Below are 24,680 nucleotides of genomic sequence, written 5' to 3'. Positions count from 1 at the left end.
CTATTGTCCCCCACTGATGAACCACTCAAGTGGAGTGTTTATGGCGGGGAAACATTTCCCGACCTGTCAGCCCCTTGGTAAGCCAGATTCTGGGAGACAAAAGGCATGTGTGCATGTGTCAAGGCCAGCTGCACACACACATATTATCTGCTGAATGTCTTCACACTGGTGAAGCTGTGTTCCCCCCACCTCCTGCTTTCACTGGCTACACTGATCTATTTCTATCTATTTTTCCCTCACTCTTCAGAACATGACTATTCTACCTGAGAGAGTGCATATGTTAGTGTGTAGGCCGATTGTAAGCTACACAGCATTGGTGTCAAAGCAGCGTATGCCTGCTGGGATTGTATATGAAATCAAAGGAATATGTAGATGATATATGAGAAAATGTACACATATGTATGTGTGAGCAGTTTAAATTGGAAACATGTATGTATTTATGTATTGTGTTTGGATGTAGTTGAGATGTTGGGCTTTTTTTGTGGAAAACTCTGTGGCAAAGCTGGCATTACTTAAATTCTGTATTTTAATAGCTAAAGAATGGCTAAATGAGGCTTGCTCTGAAAGTGAGACAATCTGCTTCGATTCTGTAGACAGTATGAAATGTGGACATACAAACTTTATTTGTCACATACACAATCATACAGAGTACAACATGTGATGAAATACTTGTGTCCGAGCTGCAGACATAGCTAGGGCTTGGTTTCAGCATGGGGGGGGGGGGGGGGGGGGGTCTGGTTGGGACCCTTACTGGATACCTTGGGGGAATTGAACTTGCGACTCCTGCTCCAAAAGCCTGTAGTCTTACTACTACACTATGCAGCCGCCTATACTGAAGCTTCCAGGTCATAAAAAATGAAGACAGTGCAGAAGTGTCTTAACCCTGCATTCTCTGGAAGGCCACCAGACAGCAATAGCTGTGGTTGCAAATAGATTTTTGGACCTCAAAAGTAGAATACCTTTCTGCCCTGACCTCTGTAATGTCATTCATACACACACACACACACACACACACACACACACACACACACACACACACACACATAGATAGATAGATAGATAGATAGATAGATAGATATCGTAAATCTTGGCTATACTATGTTTCAAAATGGAGGATTAGCTGTGAAACCACAGACTCACTGGCTAATGAATTTTCAATCACGAGTCATTAGCCAATGAGTGTGTGATTTCACAGTCAGATCCACCCCACCACCCACCCTTGATACATAATTTTTTTTGTGGATGGAAACAGCAGAGACACTCGTCTTCAGGCTTCAAACAAATGATAATGCTATGGTGGCTCCTTCTCTCTTTTATGTACAGTCTTAGTGCGCATGGTGAGTCAGAAACACAAAGTTCACTGCCTTGCTCACGGGTAGGTTGAAAGCATGTTTGTTTGGTGTTTTTTTTTGGTTTTTTAATCATTTTAAGATGAGAATTGACCTTCCAGTCATAAACCAGCCTCTCAAACCTCAAGCGAGGCTCCTCCACAATAACTGCAAACCTGTCATTACAGACACTCTGCGCCTTTACATTCCCTGGACGCTGCCTGCATCTGTACATGTGATGTCTCAAACCCTTTACAGCACTTTCCCGAACCGAGCGATATTGAGAATGATACACAATGGATCCACTTTTCTCTTTGGAGTCAGGAGGGAGAAATAGTGAGAAGAGCAGGCAGACAGAAAACAGAATACTGGGGGGAAAGAAGGGCTAATACAAGGGGAAGAAAGAGAGGAGTGGGAGTGACTGCAAGAGCAAAAAAGAATGATTGCCTATTGACTTGATGAGAGCGGAAGCATCATTATATAATTGTAAATCCCAGAAAGATAGGGTGTAATAGGACTTTCTCTCCTCCCACTGCTGCTTTGGTAATTTATCCCTCTCTCTTTCTCTCTTTCCATCCCTTTCTATCTCTCTGTTTCACCCTGTCACCCATCAATCTTTTTCCAATTACCTGTTCTGTCTATCTACAAATCCATCATCATCATTTCCATGGTAACGGGCCGCATCCTCCATTGGCTTCGGCCTATTGTTCAATATAATTGCACGCCAAAAAGCAGTCTTTAAAAGAGGGAAGGGGATACACAGAGAGGCACAGATCTGGATATTGTCTCCGTGCTCAGTGACTAATGTCTCTCCCACATCTCCAAAGAGTCAACTTCAGAGCAGATCATCTGCTTAATTTTGACCATGGCATCCATTCATCAGGCATTTTAGCAGCCATTATGTGTGGATTGGCTTCATCCCAGGCTGATGAAACATTTTCTCTGCCTGTGCAATTGTCAGTTATTGTGAAAATGAGGAAGTATAACTGCCCGTGCAAGGTCAGTGAGGAACAATAGTTATATGTATTTGGTAGAAATAAATGGGAGACACGGCTATCCAAAAATCTATTAAGGTGGTTTTGTTTCATTTAGCGACTTGTAATTATAAGTTAATGGACACGGTTATTCTGAGTGCCTGAGGCTTGTCTTCTTATTTTTCCACATAATTACAAAAGAACCACTTTTTTCACCCAAAGAGCACTAAATTCCTCCCAGCCTCTGAGGTAATACAATCAGTCTACTGACATCAGCACCAAAACTGTCCATGTGTGCCGAGTTCTCTTTCCTTTCTAATATAAGGTACTTTGTCAAGAGTGAAAATGAATCTAATTAAAATGACACAAGGTGGTTTTTCTTTTTCAATCTTTCATTTATTGGATCCATGCATATTATGATACTTGTGAAGAAACAAAATTGATGGCAAGTCTTCATTTGAGGATTGAAATTCTGTTCTTGCTTTAGTTTCTGTGGTATGAGTAAACGGCACTTTTGAACAGCAGATAGTGGTGCGTGTTCAACCGGTTTTCAAGCCATTCATGCCGGACTGCTGGGAACTGGTAGTTTGCATAAGATGTGGATCCAGCCTGAGTACTCTACAGCGTTCCTGTATTGTGAAACTAATCCATCTGCCAATCCATTTTCTACAGCTTATCCAGGTTTGGGTTGTGTGTGTGTGTGTGTGGGGGGGGGGGGGGCGCATTAAAAACAGAGGTCCCCAGACCTCCCTTTCCCTCAGCTCCGGTTGTTCTGAGATGCTTTGTCTCATGCCTGGCATCTCCTCGTGGTTGAATCTGTCGAAAAACACCTCATCTAGGAGTCATCGAGGATACAGATGCCCACACTACATCACCTCAACTCCTCACTCTCACCCTAAAGATGAGCCAAGACGGCCTTCAGGGAAACATTTATGACTGCTTATTCTTTCAGTCACTCCAGCTTATGGCCACGGGTGTTGGTGGTAGCGGGGATCTACCAGTAAACCAACAGCTTTGAATTAACACTCGGCTCTTTACCTCAAAGGGCTCCTTAAGCATCGATTTCACTAGAGATGTTGCACTACACCATCTGCTAATAAGGAAGAGTTCCACTCTTCTCACCCCTCCACTTGCGGACAAGATCCCAAGTTACCTCCACTTCTCCACCTGGGGAATGAAAAGCTGATGGCATCAATACTTGATGATGCGTCTCCTTTGTAAGGAGCAGCAACACCTGGTAGGTATTTTCTTATACAAGTACATTATGAAACATTTCAGCAACTCAGGAAGTAAACGTCCGTGTCTGATCTTGAACGTTTAAAAAAAAAAGGCAGCCACACCTAACCTGAAAGGGTTTTTCTACACTCCAGGTTCACAGAGCTCGATGAAATTCAGCTTTGTCTGTTTTGTGCAATTATCCAAAACTCAAATCAAAGCATCCTTCAAGCATTGAAACAGAATCGGCTTCAAATCTAAGCATTTATGCACTCATGTACCCCCAATCATGGAAAAAATCAATCTGCATCAGACCCACATTGATCATGAGGACCACTGCAGAATCTGAAAGGGTTATCTAATGTGTCATTTTTTTGTATTTTCATTGTAATTCTGCAGGGCTTGTTATTCACTGGGGAAGCTGACAGAACTACATCTCTGTGTGCATCTTTGTTGAGTAACTCTGGCACGTTCTCTCTTCCGTAAAGCATTTTGCATTTCGGTCACAATAACTCATGAGAGACATGTATGCATTCAATGAGAAACGTCCCAAATCTCATCCTTCTCAAACTATACATGTTGTATAGCTATTGGCATAAAGAGATCGGTCAGAGGAAGAATGACTAAAGACTCAACAACATGAAAGCGAGCAGCGATGGAAACAATGTGCTTACAGTGATCATTGTAAAAGTGAATAAAAGCATCTGTCTGCCAAAGGTTACGAGAAAATGGCTTCATTTGGCGCTGTTATGCTGTTGGCTAGACAAGATAAACCAACCTATTGTTGATCTTTGTCACAAGAATATAAATATGTCACATGAAAGGAAAGCTGAAACAAAGAAATAAAAAAATACAAAGAAAAAAGTCTATTTTAGCCTGTATCTTGTGCCTGTCTTTGCTTTTGCTCATTAAAAACTCTATAAGAGCAACTTTCAAAAGTGGTTTTATCAATACAGCTGCTTCCCAGGATGGCCAGCCTTCGTCACTTACCGAGCTGATAATCTCGCAGGACATATGCACATACTTTTAGTGTGATTCACAGACGTGCAAAACACTCTTAAACAAACAAGGGAGATGTCAGAGGTCAAAACCTGACTGCATCCAACTGTTACTTTTTCTTGTCTCGTATCAGACATTCAGAATTCAGAAAAATGTAGCTCATTTTGGCTGATCCTTTATTCACAACAGCAGGTAGCCGAGCATATTTTATTTGGCAGATTTTTTTAAGCAGCTCTCAAGGGATTCATGTCTCCCCCACAGGGGAGTGCTTTGCTTGTGGGGGCAAATGTATAGCCCACGAGACTATAAAGCTCAAGTTAAATATAAATAATATTCACAACGGTGTAAGGCAAAGAGTGGTTTTGTCTAACGTCATACTCATATTTAACATCAGCCATCTGCTACGATCTCACAAGGAACTCCATACACAAAAACAATAACTGCACGAACAGACCCACAACTTCTGCTTAAGGCACAGACAGAAAAATGACAAGAATTCATTCCTGTTATTGTTCTCAAAAATGATGCCGCGATGAAGATATAAGCCCCACTGCGTGCCTTTTAAAGTCCTTAACATCCAGGTATGGCCTCAGGTATATGAGCAGCAGGCTCCATTGTGATGTGAAATGAGCATTAGCCAGAGTATTAGTTTAAACCCTTTGTGTCCTGCTGTGGGAGGCACACTCGCAACTGCATGCTGGACCCATTCAAATGAATGTGTATTTGCTGATCGGCGGTAATTGATATTTATGGGACACATAACACTGTGACTTTAATTAGCAAAACGGCAACTTTGTTATTCATGTGGAGAAGCTGAAATCGCTTTCTCCACTGGTGGAAAATGCTCACATCAAGGAGCGTGCTGTGGTTTGAAAAGAAAGAGTGAAGGAAGAGACTGAACAGTTAATAGTCATGTATTTTCACAGTTATAATAAACATCAAAGCCAAACTTCAGTGAGTATTACATGTATGTAAGTCATCCATATGACTTATTACTGTTGTTTTATTCTCTTCCTCCATGTGTGTATTTGCAGTCATTTGTATAATTACTGTCTGAAAGCAAGACAGCAGGTTTGGGACATGAGTCTAAGCTATTTTCTTGTCATTGTGCTGATTAATGATGCGCAGCATTCTCTACCTGTAATCAATCCTTCTCTCTCTCTCCCAGCTCTGTTGCCCTCTGTGCCAGCTAAGCTGGATCAAGTCACACAAACTTACCAGGAAAACGACAGGAAATCCAGAGTTTTGAGTTTTAAAATAAAAGACCAAAAGACACTGCATTTTCAAATTCAGAGGCAATGTCAGCATCGACTTCTTAACTGAGAATAGGACGAATATTTACCTCTGCAAGCCTTTATACATCCTAGGGGAGCTTTATCTGAGAGGAGAGAAATGAGAGGCAGCTAAGCAAAGTTTCTACAACTCTGGAACACATGCAGAGACAAAAGGGAATGAGGCGCAACTACCAACACATCAGTAGGATGGAATAAAATAACACCAGCAGTGGAGAGTTCAAAGACCTTGAAAGAACTACAGCTTAAAAAGTTTAAAAGAGGCCAGAGAAGCTGAGGAACTAGAAGCACCTAAATCAGGTATCATTACTGACTGTCAGACTGCTACCTCCAAAGCAATCTTCTAATTCTTAAGCATGTGGAAAATTTTTCTATGTTATGAATCAGAAAGAAATAATAAAAGCTTTAGAGGAAAGGCAGCTAGCTAAGTTAAATATTAATGATAAAAGGTATTTGGCTGTCATTGTTTAGTGGTTATATTGCATCAGTAAATGTGTTATTTAACTTAGTTTTGATAATATACTATAATAACTGATATTAAGGGTAAGTTTATGACACCAGTCTTTGGAACTAATGTGTCAGAATAAGACCTAGATAATTAATACTTTAGATGAATGAATGGCATGTGTGCAACGAACTTTCAGGTCTTGACCTGATGTCACTTTGGGAAATCAGAATGACAAACATGAGTTAAGCTAAACAAAGCTGAATTTGCCAAAATTGCTTTTACAGCCGCTATCCGATGGATAGACAGATCCAGGCATCCCCTCACCGTTTGTGACGTTTTAATCTAAATATGAGCTCATTGTGGTATTTTTCACCTGGAAAGTAGGCGTAAAAGACCTTGAGAAATGTCTCATTGATATCAGATCACAAGAGCCTAATTTTGATGGAAATTCACAGCATCAGGTCCGTGTTATGACTTAAATGGGCAGATTCTGTCGTTTGCGTACGTGTTTTATTTTGACAGCTGTGACCGGAAGCTCTGCCTGAAATACTTGCTAGTTTGACACGAGCCCCTATTTAGAGTGCTCTGGGAGCACAGAGAGCTTAGTGTGTGTATGTGTGTGTGAGAGTTGTTGGCTTCCTGCTGCTGCTCGGTGTCCGCACACCGTCCGTCTCGTTAGTGTTGATCGGCTCACCATGGCGGAAGGACGCAGAGAACAGTCGCCTCATCCTCTTCTTTCGGTACCACCGGCCAGCAAGCGACCCTGCCTTCGCCCAGCACCCCGAGGTCCCGGGCCGGGGCCCGGCCACGGCAGCGGGTTGCCCAGCTCCCGGTATCGTTCTCCCGAGTCTCTTCTGGACTGCGCTGCTAAAGCAGTAGCGGAAAAGTGGGCCTTCGAGAGAGTAGAGGAGCGCTTCGAACGGATCCCGGAGCCCGTCCAGCGCCGCATCGTCTACTGGTCTTTCCCCCGCAACGAAAAGGAGATATGCATGTACTCGTCGTTTCAGTGCCGAATCGCCGGGGAGGAAGGTCCGTCGGCGACTCCCGGTGGGGCTGGGGGTGCTGGTTCCGGAGCTACAACCGCCGGTGGCGGTGGAGGATCTGCCGCCGGTACAACAGCTACCGTTGGGGCAGCCGGGGCAGTGGGGACGGGAGACGGACTGCCTTTCCGTCGGGGTATCAGACTGCTAGAAACCGGTTGTGTGGAAAACGTTTTACAAGTCGGTAAGTGGAATATTTCTGTCTAACCGAAGCAAAAGCTGCCTGGCATAAACACACTGGACTGTGTTTTTTTTCCGAGTCTCCGCTGCGGCTGCTCTTGGACCTTTTACGGCGGATGATTGATGGAAGTTTTTGCTGCTGTCGCGGAAAGTATGCAAAGCGCCTCTTTTCAGCGCACATAAAACTACACAAACACTTCGTGTTTTTTTACTTCGTTTCAATCGTACTGAGGCATTTGTTGTCGAATTTAACGCTTTTTTGGTTTATGGGACCCAAATGAAAAAGGGAAGCGTAGGAAAAGGGGCGCTTGCTAGGTTAGCCGACCAGCTGCTGTTTAAAAATTAAAGGGCTTCCTATTGCGTTACTCTGTAGCTGTACCGCTGGCTACTGCCACTTTACCCAGCGTTGTTTAGCTTAAAGCTTCAACTTGCCTTTTTTCTTTTCAAAAGAAAAAAAAGCGGAAGCCATGTCTTGGCAACTATGAGCACTTTTCTGCCTCGGCGAGGGTCAGCGTCGACGGCCGGAGGTGGCTGGAGTCGTGAGACAGGCGGAGGAGGAGGGCTTGACAGACGCGGATACAAAAGGACCCAACGTTATAGCGTCTGGGCTTTATCATTTTCCCCCCTCATTCCCTATTGCAGAAGTTTTTTTTTCTTTTGTTTTTCCTACTCAACGCAACACTGGTTGAGGGTGGCTTAAATAAGGAACAAAGACGGTTATTGGGTCTCTTACTATGATTAATCCAGCGTTAATCCGGGGAAAAAATCCCCCGACTGCTTTTTGTTTATTTGCGGCTGCTGCTCGGACCGGACAAAGAGCTCCGACGCCACCAGCGTGGAATAATAAAAATCCACGTTGGGAGTATTTTTGTAGTTTCTCTAATTAAAGAGAACATTGATAGCAGACGCAGTACGGCATTAATTTTCGTTATTACCGATGCCGTTTGCCCGCAGCCTCGCAGTCGCGCGCAACACAAAAGGTTTCCAGTTGAAATGATCGATAAGCGTCTCGCATTGCCAGCGCTGCAGAGAAGGCTGTTTCCAAACAAAGGGCCATTCCGCAAAGCATCCATCTCCACTCAGATTTTTCATAGGTTCTCGTGCACGGCCACGAATTTGAGCTCGAACATTGGCGAAATTGATCCGATGAAGCCGATGGATAATGTTGAAAAAAGTCGTTTATGGTAACTGCAAGGATTTTTCTTAGACCATATGGTGTGAGAGCCACTGAAGCTTGTCTGGGTTTCATGTTGCTCCAAGGTATGGGGGGGCGGTGAAAGCTACAAACTGTTTGGCTGCTTCTTTTCTTGCTGACTGCTGTATCTAATTGCATTTCATAAATGCTCATTGAACTAAATGAAATCTGAAGCTGGATGCAGTCTGCTTTGATAAGTTTCTTTTTTCTTCTTCCAAAGAGAGTTGAGGACCCAGAGGCTGGTCTCACCTCAGGGATTCGAAGTGTGTGCTTTTGCAAAGATTGTCAGCAAACCGCAGTCTTGAGTTAAAGGTGTAAGTTCTGAGTGATGACCTATTTTATCACTTCCTGCCATTACAAACACAACCACTGAGGTGAAAGTCTGGGTAGAAGGGGGTGAAGGGGATCCTGTCAGGTCTACCGTCTGCAGCTACGGAGTACAATTACAGTAACTGTGAATTTTGTTGGTATAAACTTGAGTTTTGAAAGTTCAACAGTCAAAACAAAGAGTACATTCCCATAACACAACACCTTACTCAGTTTTACCTGGCTCCATGGCGAATCATTTCCATCCTCCTCCTCCTCTTACCCAGCCTCCCCCTCCCAAGGTCAGTCAAGGCAGGCAGGCACATGGTTTTGTCTTTCTGTCAACAAAACACAAGACTGGGGCCAAATAGCTGCGTGACATCAAGATAAGACTCGGCTTGCTCGTCACTGTGTGGAGCATGGGAACCAGTAACTGTGGAAGTTTTTTTTTTTTTTTTGCTGACTGACTTAACAGGAGTACAATTGTCTTCGGGTTGTTTTTCACAGCTAGGTTTGGATAGGTTGGGTTGGCTCACACACAATAGTTAAGGATCGCGTTGCACAGCCGCAAAAAATGTGCAAGTTTCAAGAGCTTGCTTTGGCCCGATGCGTGGCGTGTTTTTAAATGCCACTTATAGTGGTCATACTTGTTTTTTTGTTTTATAGGAAAGGGAGATGGATGTGGCTCATGTATTCTGTAATAGCAACTTGCTGGTGAGTGATTAGGAGCTGCGTGCTGACACATGCATGTTGATGTTGCATGGCTTGGAGGGGAAAAGGGGAGGAGGAAAGGTGTATTGGGGAATTGCAGTCTGGAACTGCTATTCAGTTTCTGAACCGCGTGGTTTGCATATTAATGGTTTAGAACATACTCTGAGCTACTATTTGTACACCAAAACAAAGTAATTCAGTTGGGTGTTTTTTATGTGAAGGGTGAGGCTGTGCTGCAGCCGTGCAGCCTCGTGTCTGCGTTTGACTTTTCTAGAGCTGAGTCAGCTGTTTGCCTGGGTCACCAGATTTGGGCTCTTTTATGGAAATTAAGTGCATTTAAAGTGTAATCGAGTTTTTCTTTTGTTTTGTTTTTGTTTTTTGAACACAGATGGATGAGCCCACAAGCTAAACCATCACGAGATATGCAGTTTTATTTGTATTTATTGTTTTTGTTGTTGTTGTTCCTCACAGCTATTACAAGCACAGCAGGAGCTCCTATTCCTTTAATCTCCTGCTCATCTTTTGACTTTTTTGCCCCACGTTTCTCAGAATTGGTGCGCCTAGAGCGATCTCTCAAGTCGTTCTTGTGTTCTCAGGTAATAATTATTGGGACACGGCGCTGGGCAATATTCAGCGGACATGGTGTTTTGCTGCTCCCTTGCCTCTAGCTGCTGGGCTTTTATTGCTTTATCAGCTTGCGTAATGTAACGGCCCCTCGACTGATGAGCGCAATAATGAAATGAGGAGAGAAGGGGAGAAAAAAAGGATCTCTTCAGTTGAAAGTGATAACCTTTATTGCCAAAGACACCCATTGATTGATGCATTGACCATTTAGAAATGAAATGGCTGGTATTGTTCCCTAGTAGCCCCCCCCCCCCCCCCCCCAAAGTACACTACAAGTGAAGGGCTTTTGTGGAAGAGCCTCTTTTAATAGTAATAGTGATGGATTGAAGGGACGTGAGCTCATCAACATCTCATTGGCCCATGTGTTTATAATAATGTATTCCTTGCTCCAAGTCATAATTTCAATAATCAAAGCGAAGCATGCTTGTTTTTGTAACCCCCCCTTTCCTACACTGCACAGTCGCCCTGAAGCCCCCATGCCACAGCCTTTATAAAGTCCTCAGAGAGCGGGAGGAAGGGATATAAGTGGAGGGAGGGGGAACGCGCGTGTGTGTGTGTGTGTGTGTATGTTTGGGAGGGAGGGGGCTTCTTTAGCTTTGAGTCAAGCTTTGGGATTATTGGGTCATGCTTTGTTACCCAGCTGTAGAAAAACTCCTTGTTCACAGAAAGGGGGTGTTTGTGTGGTGTGTATGTGGAAGGGGGGTGCTTAGTAGTATGTGTGTGCACATCGCTGTCTCCGTGACGTTACATAAAACTGTAATGGGTCTCCGACGCCTTTTCAAGCACCGGTGACTCTGACAAAGCTCGGCAGCAAAGTTGAACAGGATTAAAGTGTAGGAACTGACAGCCAGTGGACTGGAAACCGTTATTGAAGAACCAAAAGTCGATACTTCACGGAAAAGTTGGCTCTGTTTTGTGTTCCTTTACTTGTTCTGTGGTCAGGAAGATGATATTTGTCCGTCACTGTTTAGGCAGCATTTAACCCTTAATATGTCTGCACTCGACATGTCTGCAGTGGCCAAAAATTTTCACTTGCTTTTTGTTCATGTAGGTCCCAAATGTTTGGTTCTAGTATTTATATAGAAATGTAATTAATTAAAAACATTTTTTTAATATATATTTACGTTGTACTTGTCATTGTACAGTTCGTGCTCTTCATTTTGCAGAGTGTGAGTGTCCTGCCAGTATTTCCACAGATGTCATTTCCTGGCAGAATGGCTGTGGGGTTCGTTGTTGTAGAAGAGCTTGCGAGCCTCTGGTGTAAACCTGCTCTTGGATTTCTCAAAGAACACGTTGCGATAAAAGACGGGGGTTGGTGAGCTCATCCTTCGCTTGCCTCATCTCCCATCTTTCTTCCAGATTCGAGTCTCAGGCCCGAGTCCGCTGACACTTCTTGCTTTTCATCTCCCCTTCCACATCTCCATGAGCACTCTGTCTTTACTGTTCTTTTGTTTTTCATAAAACTCCATGTGTTTTCCATTTATCAGGCTCTTTAATCTCTTTCGCAACCCCCCCCCCATTGCACACACACACTTTTCTGCAAGTTTTGGGACAAGCTGGAAAGAGTCAGGTATGACTGAGTAAGAAAGAGGTCATACATTTGATTATGATGATGGCGATGATCTGGGTTTGTGACTCAGCGGTGTTTTTTTCTGCTGTGTCGGGATGTTGACTCATGTTTTGGCTAATCATGAGTAAACTTTAGACCCCAGTACATGGAATGGTGTGGGATCTGCTAATAGTCCGTCCCAGCGATGATGACTCTATGTATATTTTCAGTGATTGTGTTCAAATCTAAAACTTCAAATGCTTGCTATAATGTCCTTCACATACTGCTTCCCAGCACTTTTGAGTCTTGTTCTGAGGACATTTCACATTTGTTTTATCCTGTTTTATGCACACTACTGGTTTGACGATTTTAAACTGTTATAAACTTGAAGTTGTTGCTGAAATTCTTTGTCTTATTGTCGCTTGAAAGGACGACTCATTCACAAGCCATATAGGCTTGTGGCATTCTTCCTGCTATGGAAGTTTAAATAAAGTTTTCTCTGCAGACTTTCCCACGGTTGTTTCACTTTTCTTTTCCTTTTCATTCCCACTTTCTGTCCTGTTCTGACCCAGTTTGATGGGATTTATGTCTGGCTATGGTGCTGGTCAGCCAGCATTTAAAGCCTTTAGTTAAACTGTTTTGGGTCATTATCTTGCTGTAACATGAAACCCTGACCAACCAGTCTGTCCTCATTTCTTCTTTTTTGCCCTTTTCTCACCCCTCTCATATCAGAATCAGAATCAGAATCGTGTTTATTGGCCAAGTATATGTGCAGACACATACAGGGAATTTGGTTCCGGTAGATGGTGGCTCTCAAGCACAGCAATGTAAATCTCACACACACACACACAAGTATCACAGAACATCACCAAAGAAGAAAAAGGGGTAGTACTAGTCAGTTGATTGTGGAAAGAATGAATGCAAAATTCCTACTCTTACTCTCATTGTCTGCCATTTGGAATGAGCAAGACTTGCGATAAACATTGTGTAGGGCTCTAGTTTAACAAAAAACACAAGCTTTTCCTTAACATTAGTGATGAGGGCATTGGGAAGGGCATTTAAAAAGTGGAAAAAAAGTTGTCTAAATCTGATGTGGGTACTTCCACCATGGTGACCCCATTTAATTAACCAAAGGAAGGTTCAATGAAACTGCTAATGAAAACAAAACTGCATGAAAAAGGGAACTCATCAAATGATTTAAAAAAATAAATAAATACTGGACCCACAGGGGCTCAAACCCTCATCTCCCAGGCGAAAGTCTTTTTTTGTTTTTTAAATATCCCAAAGCTCTTATTTAAATGCTCATCATCCCTCTCATGTAAAGTGCTTTAGCCTGCACTGCAGTGGTGACTCTAGAAAAAGAAGGATTTTCTTTTGCGTCATATGCGTTTTGTTGTAGATTTATTTGACTGAGCCCAAACTTTAGCCAGTTGGCTATTTGCTACTCAATGCATTGGGGAAGAGCTAAAAATCAGACGGACAATGTTTAATCAGTGTAATTAATTCCACGCCTGCCACACTTGAAAAGGGAAAATCGGTAAGACAAATCGTCCCCGCACTCTTATTAGCTCTTGGAGAGACTCGTGAAAGATGAGGCCATTAGGAGGACTCTCTGTTGTTGTACTCATCAAAGGGCCAGCCACCTGTACGTGTGTGTGTGTCTGTGTGAGACAGAGAGAGCATGTCCTGATTACATAAAATCATTAATCAAAGCTTGTTGTTCTTTGAGAGCTTCCTCCACTATTTGTACATTACATTTAAGGCACGAAAGGAATAATGGAAGCAGAATAGAGGGAAGTATTAACCCACCCCTTCTTTTGTCTCATTGTTGTTGCCAAGTGCTCTACGCTTTTCACTTAAACAGCTGATCCAGTGCTACTTTTTTTTCTTGATTTAGCACATGGTTTTGAAATGTTAGTGTCAAGCCGTTCATGCTGTTCACATGCAATGTGTTGTCAAGGCACCACATGAAAACCAGCAAGAATGAGGAGAAAATGACTGGAAGTTAGAGCAGTTCTTTACGTGAGGGATTGTCTAACAATAGCAATTATAGCACATGCAGCAATTAAAAAGATGTTGCAACTATTATACCTGCGTAAGGGTTCAACATGATCTCCATGGCTTTGTGTTGATTGTCAACAACTGTTAATGTGTACATGCATTCGTGCTCAGCCCTTACTAAAGATGTAGTGGATACCCGATTTACATCTGACACACAGGAAGGGTGCTCTTGCAGTCAGAGAAGACATTGAAAGCTCCTTGACATCTCAGTGTCCTTGCACTTGTACTTGTTTTTTTGTTTTTGTTTTTGTTTTTGTTTTTTCTTCCTGTGGGGCAGGGCATGTTTCATGTGTTATACACAATTACTTAGTTGTTTTTTTTTTGTGTGTGCAACATCATGAATTCTTTTGAGAAAACAGAGGGGTTGGCTGTGTTCTTGTGGTGGTGCTGGTTCCCAGTTTTGCTTTTATACATAAATTAAAAGCGTATTGCACAAACTAGTGTGTTTCAGACATGCCTGAGTCAAAAGTTTGCCCAGGAGACGTGTTTCTCTGTAAGGATCAGAGCAATGAACAGTTAATGGAAACACTTTAATGAGAGAATGGCTACAACCAGCTTTGTTACACTGTAACCAGAATAAATGGCCCTCACTTTAAACACAAAGAACCACTAAAAATGCCACTTGAACTTTTTTTGTTTTTTTAACTGTGATTTCTTACTTTGCTGTTTCCACTCAGGACATGTTTGCAGTAGGTAGCAAAAAAGGATGGCATTCTTTGCCGTTGGTATTGTTTGCTCTACTCTGTCCCTCAATAACGGCTCCTTTCTTACCTTTTTGTCACAGTACCAACATGTGTGTGTGTGTGTGTGTGTTTGTGCAAAATAAAATGCAGTGCAAACACATTTTTACTGCTTCTGTCCTGTTCTCATGCTTCCCTATCCTGTGTGTTTTCCTCCTACCTAGCTTTTAGTGCTTTTACCTTAGATGGGTGTGCAATTATCAGCAGAGATCAATGGTGGCCTTGTCCTGTTTTTTTTTTTAGCTCTTGAAGCTGACGGCTTGCTGTATTCAGTTATTGCACTGTTCCACACCTGTCCTTTATTGGCTTTTTGTATGTGCACAAGCGTATGTTTACTATGGTTGTTTGTGCACATTTGGCCTCTGTCCCTGTCTCTGAGAGAGGCTGAACTTGAAAAGGAAGATTAATGCTTGCAGGCCGGACTTATGTCTTAGTTTGGTTGTAATTGCCTAACAAATTTTGGGGAAAAAGGAGAAAAATGGGCTGACAGCGAGTAAAGGGTCATTTGAAATGCAAAGGAGACCCGAAATGAATGCAGTCCTACAAACAGATTGTTACACTCTTGCAACAGAAACACCCCCCACCCCCCACCCCAGTATAAGCTCATAACCTTCCCACATAAGATTAAGTTACACATTTCCATTAAAAATACAAGTAATGCCTGTGGAGTGGAAATCCTGGATGTCTGAAGTGTGGAACAAATGCTTTGACAGGTAGCATTGTTTAAAGGGGGAATGAGATAAATCTCCTGAGTTTAGACCCGTCTGAAGAGGATGGGATTCCTTTTTGAGTTTTCTTTTTGGGATGCACACCAACCCAAGTTTAGGCATTGCGAACAGAGTAATGTTACCCCAGATTAAAAGATGTTCTCATCATATTGACCTCAAACCCATTATCCTTCCTCCTGTCTTTAACTTTGTGGGAAACGGGCAGAATTCCTCTCTTCATCTCTGCCCTCCTGTTGATTACTTGATGGTTGGATAGAAGTCAACCAAGCAGAACTCTCATTCAAGGTGCCCCCCCCCCCCCCCTCTTTGTTGCCTTCAAAGCTTAAAGGGATAGTTCAAACTATTTCACGAGTCAAAATGACTTTAGGTTGTGTCAGTGTGAGTTGTAGCGTAACAATATGAGTCATCGTTCTTCCAGTTGGCTTTAAAAACTGTTTTAATTGCCCACTGCAGCCACTTTTTGTTTCTCTTCGATACTGTTTTGGCTTTTTTTTTGGTCATCTTTCTATACGTAGTGAACCACATGTTCAGCCATTGAGGGTTCGACCTATGCACACAGTTTTCTCCATTGGCTCTTTGGAAGTCTAAAGCAACTGCCTCTCCTTAGCTTCTCCATCAACGGAAGACCCACACTATGTGGAATTATGACTCCCATATTAATCATGGCTTTAAGAATGCTGTGGTGATGACTAAGGAGGTTTATAATCATAAGAAAACAATGTGTTTGTATTAGCAAATTGGCCATAAATTGGTCGTTTTCCCTCTTGAGTTTTTTTTTCTTCATCCTTTTTTCCTTTTCCCCCCATACAGTTGGTTTAGTTGTTGATAGAAAGACTGATGTGGTATAGTTTTCTACCATCATACTCCATATCATACATATGTGTAATCTGTTTGTAAGATCTGGGATCCTTTGAGCCAATTAAATTAGGGTTTGTTTGTTATTTTTGTGTGTTTTGTTTTTAACACTGACAGGTTTCTGTAGCTGTGGCCACTTCTGGGTTTGCACAGTCCACAATGCAAACTTGCACTGCACGTATATAAAATGCAACAGCTGGAAAGGAATCCCTTTTAAAGTAATATGATTTATGTTTTTGAGCTTCACATCTGTAGCGATCTGAGCACAGCGCTCTGCTGGCTTTGAGTGTGAAAGAAAATTCCTTCTTTCTGCTCCCATTACGCCTCACTTTGTGTTAGCCAGGACTGACTGTTTCTTGATCTCTATGCTAATGCTCCAATCTTTCTTTTCAACGCAGTGTATTTGGCCCTTTATTGTGCTGCCCGTCTCCACTTGGAATGGCCATTCGTAGATCATAGATTTCAGGCACAGATAATAATCGCCCTCTTTTTCGTTTTTTTCCCCACCCTCCTTTTGAATACACACAGCTGTGTATTGCAGCGAGTGCCTCTATCCTATGTGCATTTCCAGTCTCAGAGGCACTGAAAGCCCTTCACAACAGCGCTATAACTGCCAGCAAGACAGAAAGGGGCCCATAGGAGGCTGTTGTGAGACACAGCCATTAGAGTTGGATTATAAACTATTTCCATACACTTTCAGACTTTGATCTCGGGAAATGGAAGTCAACAAGCATGCCGGATATCTTTCTTCTTGCACCGCTTGGCGTTCTTGTGGCCTGCAGATGTCCTCCTCCTCACCATAGTTCTTTTCTGTTCCCTTCACATGAAAACATTTTCTGGCCTTCTGTTAACCGTTGATATGTAATTCATCAGTGCTGACCTCTTAACATGATTTGAGGCTTTGAAGACTGGTCATGGTTTTTCTTTTTCTTATTTCATCCTGCCATATGTGTCAACAAGGTTTTAAAAGGAAGCACTTAGTTCTAAAACTACAAATAATTGTATCACTCAGGGACCCAAGCTGCCTATTATGGTGATTCAGACTGTCAGAGTGCATTAGTAAATGGGCCTGGCTGACTCCCCCCGGTGTGACCAGAACACCAAACTACTGCCAAGACTTATCCCCCCAAAAAATTGTCTTGCCCAATTGCAAGCTTTCCTTTGTAAAACTTTCTGCGTTGTCAAACGCAGCAAACTGAAACAAACTAACAGCAAACTGAGTACACAAAAGTAACAAAATGGCCAGTTGTGACACTGTCATAAATTAAAAATAATAAATGAATGTGTTTGTTTTAACGAGAAATCACAGGTAAATCTCAGTTAATAAAGAAATTATTATCTGAAGCAGCACAGTGGTGCTTGGAATAGCACTGCTACATCACAGATGATCATGGGTTTTAATTTATTTTTTTTCATTTATTTATGTAGAGTCTACATGTTCTGGCCCTGTGTGGGTCTACATGTGCTCTGGCTTCCTCCTACAGTCCAAAGCCATGCTTGTTAAGTAGTGACTGTAAATTGTCTATCGGTAAAAATGTGTGTTGTTGCTGTTTGTCTCTGTGTAGCCCATAGTTCATCCTCTCAAAATAAAAGGCTTTTATGGAAACGTGCATAGCCCAATGTCGTTAATGCAGATGTTTTTTCAAATTTAATTCTGTGTGTTAACGCTGCACTGAAACCGTTGCTGTGGCTGTGTACCTGGGGCAGAAGCAGAGGCTTTGAATGCTCCCTGCATGTCTGTCAGTGTGCCGTGTAAATGCTGTTGGGTCATATTGCTCCACTATTTGGCCTCTGCTCCTCTAAACAAGCCAGTCAGTTAACTGCCAGAGCGCACAGACACAGTCAAACGAGGCCAGAGAGCAGAAGATGCCTCCTCAGCACTTGTTAATTGAACAGCACATTAAAATGAATCACCCCAGTTACCCCCCCACCCTTTTTTTTTCTTCCTCTCCTGTTCACAGTTCTGCTGTGTTTCTCCCTCCCCTCTTTTCTACGCCTGTCCATTTGCCTCCCTCCGCTTTCTCTCCCTATCTGCTAATAACAGCACTCTGTGTGGGTTTCTTTTGTGGAAGGCCTGCTATGGCCCATTAGGCCGCAGTCTCACCGACAAATGAATGGTAAGACGACTGCAGAGAGTGGAGGAGGAAAAGGGGGAGGAGGACAAGCTGTGTGTGGGTGGGGGGGGAGTCTGGGCAGAGATGGGATGGATGAGATGAACGTGGAGGGGATGGGGAGGGTAGGAGAGGATGTAATGAAGGGAGAAATGGAAGGAAAGGGGGGTGAGGGGAGGTGTGAAGCAAGGAAGAAGCGACAGGAGGGAGGAAGAGGAGAGCTGAAAGGCAAATGTACAAAGTACATAACCAACCTGTCACCTCTGGCTCCCTGCCCCCCCCCTCCTTCACACACACTCCTGTCACAAAAAAGCCAAAGGGGAGGGAGGGACCTCATTAGACTCTCAGCAGTCCATCACACACACAGAGAGGGAGACTACAGGCTTCACAGACTGGTGGTGGTGGGGTGGGTGCTGCTTGGAGAGGCAGGGAGGGAGGGGAGAAATGAAATTGAATTGATAGGAGCAGTCAAGTGCAGCAACACACAGGGACAGGAGGGACAATCGCACGCACACATCCTCTATATGCAACATGATTAATGTGGTCAATAGCTGTGAGGATCAGTGTAGCTGAGACCTCTCACCCTCTTTCTCTCTCTCACTCACACACACACCTCCTATTCACACACCCTGCTCACCCCAACCAGCCGTCTCAATCCTCTTCTCACCCAAACAAAGATGGAGGAGACGAGCCAGACACAGTGTGTGTTTTTGTTTTGTCCCTCTAACTTAAATGCATTTGATTCATTAGCTTTTGTTCAGTGTAACTGGATGCTATGAAGGCACTGCAGTTGTCTACACTGTAAACCCAAAGAAGTTCTGCTATTGGTTGCCTTAATTTTTTTTTTAAGTTTATGAACTTAAAAGTTGATGCTTATCAGAACTCCAGTATTTTGATTATATTTGACGTGTACCTTTTGACTAAAATAAAAGCAAAATGTTTAATAAATTCAAAAATATTTAGTAACTACAAACTTTTCATTTGTTTCCCATACTCCCGTACATAGACCGATGTCCTGGTTCTGTTTTTTTTTTTTTTCAATACCTGCTTGGTTAACGTTTATATTCCAAACAATGACTATCAGAAATTTCTTGTAGTCCAAAAACAACAACAAACAAAACAGGATGCTGTGCTGTGATACAGTGATCCAGACTCGTGAGTCTCTAAGTTGGGACCATTTCAGCAGCTCTGAATGAATACAGTGCTGCTCTGCTCCTTGTAATTATTGTAGTAGTAGGTGTAGTTCATCGATCACTCCAAACATTACCAAGATGTTTATCAGCAGTTCTTGGGATACCTCCACAAAGTCACAATGAATGCCTTTCACAGACTGGTAATGAACTGGGTGGTTGTCATGGATTATTATAACCAAGGCCACTGCATCATCTCAGATCTGGCTCAACAGACATGAATGAATAAAAGCATAAACACACATTAATCCACTAATTCACAAGATCATTTTGTAGCAAATCATCTCTCCAATTCATTATCGTAATCATACAATACAGCCAAACTACTTATGTAAATTAATTTTAAACTGACTATGATGAAATGGTAGTTATTGGCTCTTCTCCATACAGTGATATTTGTTCTTCCACACAAGTGTAGGAGTTACTCCAAGTTTTGACCTGCTGCTTTTTCATCAGTTCTGAAATCTTCATTATCTTCATCCCCTTAAATTTGAAAGACTTCATCATAATGTCGGTATATTACAGAGAGCATTGCATCAAAAAAGGGGAGAAAAAAACCTCAGAACAACCCATTGTCCGTAATTTAAAAACTTAAGTCTGTCTTGGCTACCTCTGCTCTGCTGAGCTGTGAACTCGCTCAGCTAATTTAGTAAAGTGGCTGTGTGTTAGCTTATTAAAGTGTGTTAGCTTATTAGCTTTTAGCTAACAGTGCCACTGAATGAGCATGCTTTAATGTAACACATTTTCACAGTCAGCAGTGATGAAGACAGCCGCATTAAGACCGATGTCTCTAGCTTTTCAGTGAATCTTCAATCCCGCCTGCTCACTTTTCAAAAACGAACACCTGCAACCGAGTGGACGGACCTCCATATTTGACAGGAAATAACCTCACTAGTGAAGTGTTAGAAGAAAATCAATTTTAAAAAAAATCTAAATGAAAAGCTCACTTGACTGTTTTTAAAGTTTGCTATTAGTGCTTTTTTTAATGCCCAATGGATAAATTACAGTAAATTCATAACTTTGAAATCACATTTATAAATGTTTATGTAATGTTTCAGTAAGAAATAAAACAACTAAAAAAACAAGTTGTTAAACTTTGTGCATGATGTTAAGACAAAGACATTTTACTTTTACTCCATTGTCCTCTTCAGAATTGAAATCAATCCAGTTGTTATATCAGACTGAAGATTAATATCTTTTATGTTTGGTGTCAAATTCACCTCAGGAATCAAAACATTCCAAACATGTCTGTCATGTAATTTAAATAAATTAGTAAAATGAAATTATGTTTTTATAAGTAGCAGGTACTTGATATCCAAATAGTAGAAGTTGATCAAAAATAATAAGTCAAGCTAACTCAATTGGAAGAGAACCTTTAAAACTTTACGTTACTTAATTTCTTTAGGTACTTTCAGGGTACTTTTACAGTGTATCATTTGTAGATTTGTAAGAAGAAAATCTGAAGGTTTTAGGGTATACTTGATCATTATAAGACTGAAATAAATTTGAATTGCTGCATGGTTGAAGAGATTCACTTGTCTGTTTTAACAGATGAGCTTGTATTTGTGTGTGTGTGTGTGTGTGTGTGTGTGTGTGTGTGTGTGTGTGTGTGTGTGTGTGTGTGTGTGTGTGTGGTTTAATGTAGCTAATGAACCTTACTAATGCTAGTTCATATCTTAACACTACACTCTTCATCTATATAAGGTAACCTGTTGTTCAAAAATCTGCCATGGCCACAGCAAAATGCTAATATTGTGGTTTTTAGCATGTGAAGTCCAAAAGCTAATGAGTTACTGTGGCAGTTTCCATCTTTTATGTACAGTCTATACACAAAATCTTCATTTTTCTCAGTAAATAAACAGAAATACTGGTGTTTTGCCTGTGGCTGCAATCTTTTTGGGAATCACCACAAAAATCTTCTAAGCAAAAACAAGAAATGCTGAAATTGTAACGGTCAGTCGTTTTACAGAAAAGAACTGGGTGACAACATGAGCAGCACTAGACTACTGTGAGTTACCTCTTGGCCTTACACTTCTACACACAGGCCTGAGTGCTAGTAAATGGGCAGCATTAGAGTCTTTAGCAGCTGTAAACAAATTTCTACAGCTAACGTAATGAGGAAATGGATTCTGGGTTTTTACCCAGAATCCATTTGCTGTTTGAAGCATTACCTTTGTATGATGGCCTCAAGATGTTTGAACCCAGGCCACTTAAACTGTCAGCTCACATCAGCACAGTAAACTGTCCAGCACAGGGGCATACAAAGGATACTAAATGTCCCCTCTGTGTGTGTGTGTGTGTGTGTGTGTGTGTGTGTGTGTGTGTGTGTGTGTGTGTGTGTGTGTGTGGCGCGCAAATGTAGGCATTTGTCAGTAAATGCAGGGTTTCTAGTAGTTGTCATGGTGTAATAGGATTAGGTGCCTTCTCCGCTGCCTTACCCCACAGTGGTGATGTGGTGTAACTGTGTGCACATGGGGTCCACTGGTAGTGTGTTGTCTGTGGGTAGTCTTGGAGTCCTGTAAACTCAGGTCGTGTGTTTGGTTTTGTTTCTTGTTTTTTGTTGTTGTTGTTTTTTTGTTGTTGTTTAGCGTGTGCCTTTTTTAGTTTTTGCTTACTTCCTGTTGTTTATTTGGTTTTACTTTGTCTTGACCTTGATGGGAATAGTGTTGAATTCAAGAAAAGATCCAGCACCGTATCTGAAATCCTCCATTCTTTTTACTCTCTGTTCCTCTCGACACACACAAAGCCTGATCTGTATACTTTTTTTATTATTATTTTAAAGTCTAATTTTCACCTAGTTAAAGTTTGCCCCCCACAAAAAAGAGAGCGTGTGGCATGCTAAGCACTTTTTCTGCTACAGCAGCAGAAAGGACATCTTTTTGTGTGTATATATGCATATATATTGTGTGTGTGTGTGTGTGTGTGTGTGTGTGTGTGTGTGTGTGTGTGTGTGTGTAAATGAGTGTTTTAAAGTGTTGTGTGTTATCAGAAGGATGAAACACCAGCACGGTAACAATGGGATTAAAGCTGAGCTTATGAAAGAAGCAATTAAATGGTATCTTATCTCATCTGCTTCTAACACCAAAAAGCTAGTTCATATTTTTCAAGTTTTCTCCTCTTCCTTGTGTCTGTTAGTGTATGGAGCTTCCAGGAAGACACTGCTGCTGATTGGTTGACAACATAACTGCCCTTTGGTCTGATTTTTCCAGCTGCACACACTTTGCAAACATGTAATTTTTATTTATTCTGTTGATCAGTTATTCTACCAAGTTGTGTCCCCAAAAACAGTTTTGTTTAAACTGGAACTTGTCATCATTGAGCGTGCTGATGTAATCCAGAGTCTAGCACCTAGAACTACCATTTCCATTAATTTTGTTTCTAATTATTTTTTCTGACTCTCGTGTAGCCGTTTGACTGACACTTGCAGCTCCTGTGTCAGTTATTGCTACTAGAGAGACCTGCTGGCTTCTTTTGTGTGTAAGGATCTGCAAAATTAGAAGACACAGTAATGCAAATATTAAGTGTCTGCATGCCGACTGCTTTAGTTTTTGCTTGTTTTGGTTCCAATCAGCCTAACAAAGGCTGTGATGGTAAAATTCACCAGTGTTAGATTGGAGTAATTATAAAGAGAACTTTTCTACAGCTCCAGCTTTATTGAGCCAGTGGTGACGAACTATCACCCCTTTACCCATAAACATTGGGTTTGGGCTTACAGTAATGTGAGTATCTGTTGTTGCTGACATATCTTTCACTTCACCAGAACAATGGTTGTGTTTTTACTAAAGGAAATCTAAAATGGATGTAGATTTGCCAAAACGGAGGCTGCACTGAAAATGCCGATACAGCAGCTGCTGTGTGAAGTCAAACACACTGCACTGCTGTACATTTTTAAAATACTATATTTTTAATTTTTTGAAGAAAATGGATTGATTAGATGTTTTCGGATGCTCTCCTTTTTTTCTTTTTTCTTTTCTTTTTTTTGGTGGTGGTGGAGGGGTGGGGAGTCGGGGGTGTAACACGGTGTACTCACAGCTATTACCTTTAATCATCTTTCACCTCTTCATTCTGAGTAGTAGGATGGATGAGAGGAAAGCAAAGAGGGGTAGCGGTGGGGGTAGTTGGATGGCTGATTGAAGAGGGTTTGTCAGGGTAATTCTCTCTGATGGCGGATTGGCCGCAGTGAGCGTCTGAGCTGCTACTTAGATTGAAGTTGGTCTTTTTTGTCCTCTGTGTTGGTCTTCGTTCGTTCTTTTCTACTCCTCTGTCCTTGAAGCCTGAGTCAAACATAAAAGTGGCTTTCAGGGAAGGTATGTCCTCCATATATTTATGTAATTGATTTATTTTTATTCTTCGTAGTTGGTTTTAAGTTCAATTAGATCAACAGATAAGCTTGGGTAAGACAACAAGTCATTTTTATCTGAATTTTCAGTCAAACTGAAAGTGAGAACTAAGATCACTGGAGGCAGTGTGGTTGCCTGCAAACAGCAGGTCAGTGCAGTGGAACCCAGGAACCCTGGAGATCGAACTGTGGGGACGTCTGCGCTCTAAACCGCTCCCTTTCTGATCTCCAGCCGATGGTGACAGAAGTTATTCAGTCAAGTCTGAGTTCAGCTGTTATGCCTTTTGGATCAGGAGTTGGTTTGTTTGTTTTTGTTTTGTTTTTTTTACTCGCAAATTTGGCAGTTATCATGAACAAGTGTAATTCGGGTTACTGACAGTTCTGTTCATTGCTTCCTGTGTGCATGTCTGAGCTGGTTAAGGACAGGAACGTTAAGGATTTTCAACACTCTGCTTTCCAACTGAAGTAGTGGCTCACCTCTTTAAATACATTTTTGTTATCTTTGTTGTTCATCTATTTATCTATTTATCCATCTATTGCATATTTGTAGTGAATGACGTTTACAAAAAGGTCAGAAGTTGGAACCCTCTGAACTTTGTCACAAATCTAAAATTCTGGGCAAAACCAGAACGATAAGTAAAGTTCCAGAACTACACAATTGGGTCTGAATTGGTGCACAAAGTCAACAGATGTTAATGTGAGTTTGTAGATTGCTGTTTCTATTGACATACACACATAAAGCCAACACCATTCATGTGTGTCCACAAAAAACAAAAGGCGAAATCATTCAGTGCT

At 41.8% G+C, this 24,680-nt stretch overlaps 1 protein-coding gene across 1 annotated transcript in view; it reads left to right on the top strand.

Annotated features, from left to right (window-relative positions):
- Window positions 1-6,803: 6,803 nt before the first annotated feature.
- zswim5 (zinc finger, SWIM-type containing 5) overlaps window positions 6,804-24,680 on the top strand; it is a 63,367-nt gene continuing 45,490 nt past the window's right edge. The window contains exon 1 of the mRNA XM_040044975.1: window positions 6,804-7,480. Coding sequence (XP_039900909.1) covers window positions 6,952-7,480 — 529 coding nt within the window. The 5' untranslated portion in view covers window positions 6,804-6,951. The remainder of the gene's footprint in view (window positions 7,481-24,680) is intronic.

This window comes from Simochromis diagramma, unplaced genomic scaffold (assembly GCF_900408965.1).
Source record: "Simochromis diagramma unplaced genomic scaffold, fSimDia1.1 OVJJ01000663.1, whole genome shotgun sequence".
Classification (NCBI taxonomy): Eukaryota; Metazoa; Chordata; class Actinopteri; order Cichliformes; family Cichlidae; genus Simochromis; species Simochromis diagramma.
This window is presented reverse-complemented; position numbering and strand designations above follow the sequence as displayed.